A 7,357-nucleotide genomic window follows, 5' to 3' on the forward strand; every position below is an offset into this window, starting at 1 on the left:
CGATAATAAACCTTCGGGTTCCATAGAATGCTGGGAAGTTTTTCAGTAGCTGCACAATTAGTGGCTTCTCAAAAAGAGCTCACTGTCATGGGGGGTCATAAGCGTCATGAGCGAGGTAAGTGATTTTATTGTCTTCCCCTCTCTCGTTTTTACTGCCAGTTAGGCCGCCATGTTAGGTAGTTATACACCGTTGGCCAACGAGCGTAGTTCTTCCGCTAAATACGTGGCTCATGTTGCCAGTGCTGTGTCCATAGCAATGTCGGCTGCAGTTTCCGTGTCTTCCGTGTGTGCTCAGGATTGGTAGACCTGGTGGACGTGTCGACGTGGTGTTTTCGGATACGTAGGCGACGTAGGCCGTCGATTACGGTCGATTACCACGTTCACTAGTTCCACTAGTTGCAATTGTAGAGGTTAGAAGTACGTATGAAAGAATAGATATCGGTTGTGAAAATCCATGAATAATGGAATCGGTTGCAGTAAGTAATTTTATTCTCGGTCATGATAACGCTGTGGTAGGGACAACAAACTATGAAAATTGCGGAAATTAGTATGACTGGGATGGTGGTTTTAGGACCGATTCCATGAAGTTAATGGAGGTTAATTCTTTGTGAGCAATTACTCAGTAGTGATAGGTATTGTAGTATTCATGTTTACAGCTGGTAACTTAGCCAGTGTTTTAAACGTTTTATTTCCGCCAATGTAAAAAAATTCAGTCACATACTGAGCAGTCAGTAAAGAAATAATGCACAGAGTTCATATGGAGGGGTTCGATCTCAAGAACTGAAACGAGGTAGACAGTAAGGAGCAGTATCGTGTTGAAATCTCAAATACGTTCGTAGCTTTGGAAAACTTGTTCAATTCAATTTATTTCAAATTCAAAAATAGATCAGATACAGGCTGGGAAAGAACCATTGGATATAGAATGAGTCACATTCCATTCCCACAGGAACAAGTCAAGGCATTCATAATATAAAACAAAATAAAAAAAGAACACAGCCATATATACAACAAAACTCCCCTGGTATGGAACTCTCAAAGGTTTCAGGCGTCAGTACAAGCTCTTTTTTCATTTTTCATTACTCGTCTATTATTTCCATAAAATCCAATACTTTAGGATGTGAAAAAGTCATATTAGATAAATAAGTAGTACAAAGAACTGAGTCAAGACATAAGAATAGAACCAGAATACAATTAATCTTACCGACTAGTATATACAAAAAAATTCATCCACAGTATAAAATGGGTGACAAGTTAAGGCATTCATAATAATAATAATAATAATAATAAAACATATCAGCTATATATACAGCAAAAACTCCCCCGCTTTACAAAAACAATGCAGAACCAAGACAGTACAAGCTCTTTTTTAATTTTCGTTACTCATCTATTATTTCCATAAAATCCAATACTTTAGGATGTGGAAAAGTCATAGATAAATAAGTAGCACAAAGAACTAAGTCAAGACATAAGAATAGAACCAGAATACAATTAATCTTACCGACTAGTATATACAAAAAAATTCATCCACAGTATAAAATGGGTGACAAGTTAAGGCATTCATAATAATAATAATAATAATAATAATAATAAAACATATCAGCTATATATACAGCAAAAACTCCCCTGCTTTACAAAAACAATGCAGAACCAAGACAGTACAAGCTCTTTTTTAATTTTCGTTACTCATCTATTATTTCCATAAAATCCAATACTTTAGGATGTGGAAAAGTCATAGATAAATAAGTAGCACAAAGAACTAAGTCAAGACATAAGAATAGAACCAGAATACAATTAATCTTAACGACTAGTATATACAAAAAATTCATCCACAGTATAAAATGGGTGACAATTCAAGAATTCTTTTAGTTTTAATTTAAACCGCTTAATATCTTTATATAATTGCTTCAAATTTAGTGGGAGACAACTGAATAGTTTGATGCCCGTATAATATGAGCCTTTTTGATATATTGATAAACGAGTTGAGGGTTGATAATAGATTTATGTTGAGTACCTGTCTAGTGTCCCTATTATGTATATCAGATACAAAATAATATTGATCCATGTTATCGACCACAAAAGATAGTAGTTAATAAATATACAAAGATGACAGAGTAAGAATTTTTAGAGTAGTGAATATCGTTTTACATGAGTTTCTATTGCCAGCACCAGTTATTAGTCTCACCGCCCTCTTTTGCAAACGAAAGACATTGCTGGCGTATGAAGAGTTACCCCCAAAAATAATGCCATATCGAATAATAGAGTGAAAATAGGCATAATAAACCATCAGCAAAGTTTCCTGATTCACAAATGGTTTTATGACTTGGATTGCATAGCACACAGAGCTAAGTTTCAGGATAAGTGAGTCAGTATGAGTTTTCCAAGTCAGAGTATTTGCAATATTAACCCCCAAGAACTTTAAACTGGTTGAGTTGGATATTTCCATGTTATAATATACTATCTTTATCTCATGTTCATGCATATTTTTTGTATTAAACTTGACAAATTCAGCTTTGGAAAAGTTTAAGAACAATAAATTAGCATTAAACAATAATTTTAATTTATTGAGAACCTCAGTCACAGTATGCAGGAAATTTTAGAGGATCTGGATTGGATATAATCACACTAGTATCATCAGCAAAGAGGATAGGATAGGAAGTCCTATTTAATACTAGAGGCAAATCATTAATATAGATCAAGAATAACAGGGGACCCAAAATGGATCCCTGCGGACACCATGGAATATTAAGCCCCAATTTGAATAGGTATTTAGGTTACTATCATTGCCTTGTAATTTAATTCTTTGGAACCTTCCTTTAAGATAAGATGCTATCCATTTATGCATCAGACCTATAATACCATAGAATTCCAACTTAGATAATAAAATCTTGTGATTGACACAATCAAAGGCCTTTTTCAAATCACAAAATATTCCACCCACATTATGGCCAGCATTTAGGGCAGTTAAGGTCAGGTCAAGCGCCGGTCACTGTAGCAGAGCTGTCTAAGACATGCACTGTCTTCACTCGCTCGGAAGCCGGGATCGTGGGTTCGAATCCCACCCAAGGCATGGATGTTTGTATGCGTTTTTCTGTGTTTGTCTACAGGTAGAGGCCTTGCAACGAGCTGATCACTCACTCAAGGAGTCCTACCGTATGTGTTAGATCTAGAAAAACCGAAGTGAACGGAGAAGTTCATGGAGGCAAGCCTAGGCCCACTGGGGCTGTAGTGCCAAAGGGGGGGGGGGGAAGGGTCAGGTCAAGTAATTTATTAATGGCCTTTTCAGGGGAAAATTTCATTCAAAATGATAGTCAAATGATGACAAAGTTTTACAAACACCCAAACACCACTCTCTCAAATATCTTCGAAAAGGAAGTCAATAAGGATATAGGCCTATAATTATTGATAAGATTTTTATCACCATTTTTATATATAGGTTTTATCTCGGAGAATTTTAGCCTATCAGGAAATATACCGGTAGCTAACAATTTATTTATTATGTATGTTAAGGATGAGGTAATAAAATGTTGACAGCTTTTTAATACTTTGATAGGGATCTCATCATACCCAGTAGAATTGATCATTTCCAATTTGTCTATAATTTTTTCAATTTCATTTGTTGTAACATAGATATAATTCATTAGAGAGAAAGTGGTTGTAAATATATTAGTTAAATATTCATTAGCCTTATTACATATGTCAAATATATCACAATTTTTTAGTGTACTTTTGGTAATGGTCTCCGCTATTGATAAAAAATATTTATTGAAGGATCCACCAAGGTGGATGTTAATAAAGCTAGGGAAACTATTAGAGAGAATATCAATATTTCTGCCAAAGAAGGTCTAGGTTATTATGAACTGAAGAAGCATAAGTCATGATTCGATGAAGGATGCTCAAAATTATTAGACAAGCCAAACTGCAGCGGTTACAGGATCCAAGTGAAATGTATGGGGATAATCTGAACAATATAAGACGTAAAACCAGCAGGCATTTCAGGAATAAGAAGAGGGAATATCTGTAAGGGAAAATTTATGATCTTCCAACTAACAGCAAGAACAAGAACATAGAAACCTGTATAGAGGAATAAATGACTTTAAGAGGGTTTAGCACCCTAGAAGTAACTTAGTGAAAGATGAGAATGTTGATTTGCTTGCAGATTCCCATAACATTTTGAATGGATGGAAGAACTACTTCTCTCAATTGTTGAATGTACATAGGGTCACTGATGTTAGGCAGTTAGAAATGCATACAGCTGAGCCGTTAGTACCTGATCCTATCCCTTTTGAGGTAAAAGTGCTATTGCAAAATTGAAAAGGTATAAATCGCCAGATAGTGATCAAATTCTGGCAGAAGTGATTCAAGCAGGAGGTGAAATATTACGTTGTAAGATCCATAAGCTAATTCTTCTATTTTGCATAAGGAAAAGTTGCCTGATCAGTGGACAGAATCTATTATTGTACCAGTTCACAAGGAAGGTGTTGAAACTAACTGTAGTAATTATATCAGTGCTATGAACTTTGTACAAAATTTTATCCAATATCTTTCTCTCAAGTTTAAGTCCATACATAGATGAAGTTATTTGGGATCATCAGCATGGGTTTCAACATAACAGATCAACTACTGATCAGATCTTTTGCATTCATCAGATAGTGGAGAAGAAATGGGGGTACAGTGAGACAGTATGTACATCAGCCACTCATAGACTTCAAGGAAGCATATAATTCACTTAGGAGGGAAGTATTGTAAAATGTTCTGATAGAGTTTGGGTTACCCATGAAGCTAGTTTGGCTGATTAAAATGTGTTTAAATAAACCATATAGTAAAGTCCGTACAGGTACACACCTGTCTGATAATTCTCCTATCCAGTTTACAGTTCTAGTTCAGTGTTGCATTTCAATACAACATTCGAAGCATTACAGAGTTCACTATTATCATTATTCTTCAGTTCTTCAAGTTCAGGTTGGTCTGTGTATACTGTTGAACTATAATAGATATTATAGAACAGTTCAACAAGTGGTTGTCTCTTCATATAATGATATCCCACAATACCATAACAAAAAAAAAACAGAAACTTTGACACTAGTAAGGAGGTTGGTTTAGAAGTAAATACAGGGAAAAGTAAGTATATGTTGCTGTCTCATCACAAGAATGCAGGGAAGAATCATGACATAAAGATAAGTAACAAATATTTTGAAAATGTGGCACAGTTCAAATATCTGGGAACAGCAGTAACAAATCAAACTTTGATCCAAAAGTGAATTTAGAGGAAATTGAATTCAGGTAATGCTTGCTACCATTCAGTTCAGAACCTTATATCTTCTCTCTGTCTACTGTCTAAAAGCATACAAAACTATCATTTTGTCTGTGGTTCTGTCTGTGTATGTGAAACATGGTCTCTAACATTGTGGGGAGGAACATACATTGAGGGTATCTGAAACAAGGTACTGATTTACTGAAGAGAGATGAAGTGGCAGGAGGTTGAAGAACACTGCATAATGAGGAGCTTCATAACTTGTACTCTTCTCCAAGTATAATTAGAGTGATCAAGTCAAGGAGGATGAGATGGGCAGGTCATGTAGCATGAAGGGGAGAAGAGGATTTAATATTGATGGGTAAGCCAGAAAGAAAGAGACCACTAGGAAGACCAAGACATAGGTGGGTGGACAATATTAAAATTGATCTTAGAGATATAGGGTGGAATGTTATGGACTAGATTGATCTGGCTTAGGATAGGGACCTGTGAAGGGCTCTTGTTAATATGGTAATGAACCTTTGGGTCCCATAAAATGCTGGTAAGTTCCTGAGTAGCTGCACAATTGGCAGCTCAGCTCTGTGAGTGGGTGAGTGAACTTTATACTGAAATATATGTCCTTTGTGTATATATTTTGTGCATGGCTGTAACTTGTCCTTGATTAGACAGTAGATGCTGCTCAGTTAATCATAAAGTGCACACATTATACATTACATTACATTGCATTGAATTCCTTGGATGCAGATTTAGTCAGAATTACTGTAGGGTGTGGAATATGTCATATAAATACAAAACACATGTACAGACCCAATGGAGTTCTCACACAAGAGAAGCCAAGAATACACAGTGACTACACACAAAGCTATTTAAAGATGCATAAGTTATTTTATAGACAATATGTATTCATCACCATAGTAGAATGAATGTGTATGTAAGTATTGTTTCAGTGCTATTATAAATCATGCCTTTTCATTCATAAGACCATTGAGATCAGATGGCAGGTTATTAAAAATGTTGATCCCAGCATAATATGTGCTTTTCTGAAAGCATGAGAGGTTAGCAGTTGGTTTATGAAGACAGTGTTTGTGTCTTGTGTTAACAGTGTGTACATCCGCATTCGTCTGAAAAGGTTCTCGTTATTTGTAATGAAGTTTATTAATGAATATATATTCACAAGGCAAAGTTAAAATCTGTAGTCTCTTAAGTAGATCTCCACAGGAATTACGGGATTTGACCCCCATCATTATTCTAACAATTTTCTTTTGCAATGTAAATGCCCTTTTACTGTCAGATGAATTACCCCAAAAAATTATTCCATACTTCATTAAAGTGAAAGTAAGCAAAATAGATTGATTTGAGAGTGTCAACATTACTAATATGTAACATGATTCTAACTGCATAACATGCTCTACTTAACTTTGGAATCAACTGATTGATATGGTTTTTCCAGTTTAAATCTGCAAATAATATAGGTATTGATGAGGTCCTTAGTGTAGGAGAGAGGTTGTTTATATAAATAATGAAAAGCAAAGGCCCCAAAATTGACCCCTGTGGAACTCCAGGTTTTATTATTCCCCAGTTTGAGTAGGTACTTTGAATTGAATTTGATGTTTTTATTTCAAATTTTTGTTTTCTGTCTGTTATGTAGGATCTGAACCAACTTAACAATGTTCCTTGAATGCCAAGAAAAATGTAATTTAGTTAATAAAATTTAATGATTTACACGATCAAAAGCCTTTGCCAAGTCACAGGTTATTCCACCAACATGCATTTTTTGATTAATAGGTATCAACACACTGTCTGTTAATTTAAAGGCTGCATTTTCAATGGAAATTCCTTTCCTAAAGCCAAACTGTTCTGGGACTAGTATATTGTTACTCAGAAAATAATGGCTTAACCTGTTGTGCATAACTTTTCAAGTACTTTAAAGAAAGTAGGTAGCAGTGAAACTGGCCTGTAGTTTGACATACTAGTCTTGTCCCCTTTTTTATATAGTGGTCTAACTACTGAAATCTTAAGATGATCAGGAAAGATTCCTGTGGCTAGTGAGTGATTACAGATGTGAGTTAATGAGCTACTGATTAAGATGCACAAACTTTTAAAATT

General features: G+C 35.2%; 1 protein-coding gene across 2 annotated transcripts in view; it reads left to right on the plus strand.

Moving 5' to 3' along the window:
- The first annotated feature begins 330 nt into the window (after positions 1-330).
- The window catches only part of LOC111872581 (endoribonuclease Dicer), a 45,474-nt gene continuing 38,447 nt past the window's right edge, over positions 331-7,357 (plus strand). The window contains exon 1 of one of the 2 annotated variants that reach the window (XM_023866644.2): positions 331-476. In XM_023866644.2, the coding sequence (XP_023722412.1) occupies positions 462-476 (15 nt within the window). In that variant the 5' untranslated portion in view covers positions 331-461. The remainder of the gene's footprint in view (positions 477-7,357) is intronic. The other variant, XM_023866645.2, reaches the window with a different exon arrangement.

Source organism: Cryptotermes secundus, unplaced genomic scaffold, assembly GCF_002891405.2.
Source record: "Cryptotermes secundus unplaced genomic scaffold, Csec_1.0 scaffold1276, whole genome shotgun sequence".
NCBI classification, from domain to species: Eukaryota; Metazoa; Arthropoda; class Insecta; order Blattodea; family Kalotermitidae; genus Cryptotermes; species Cryptotermes secundus.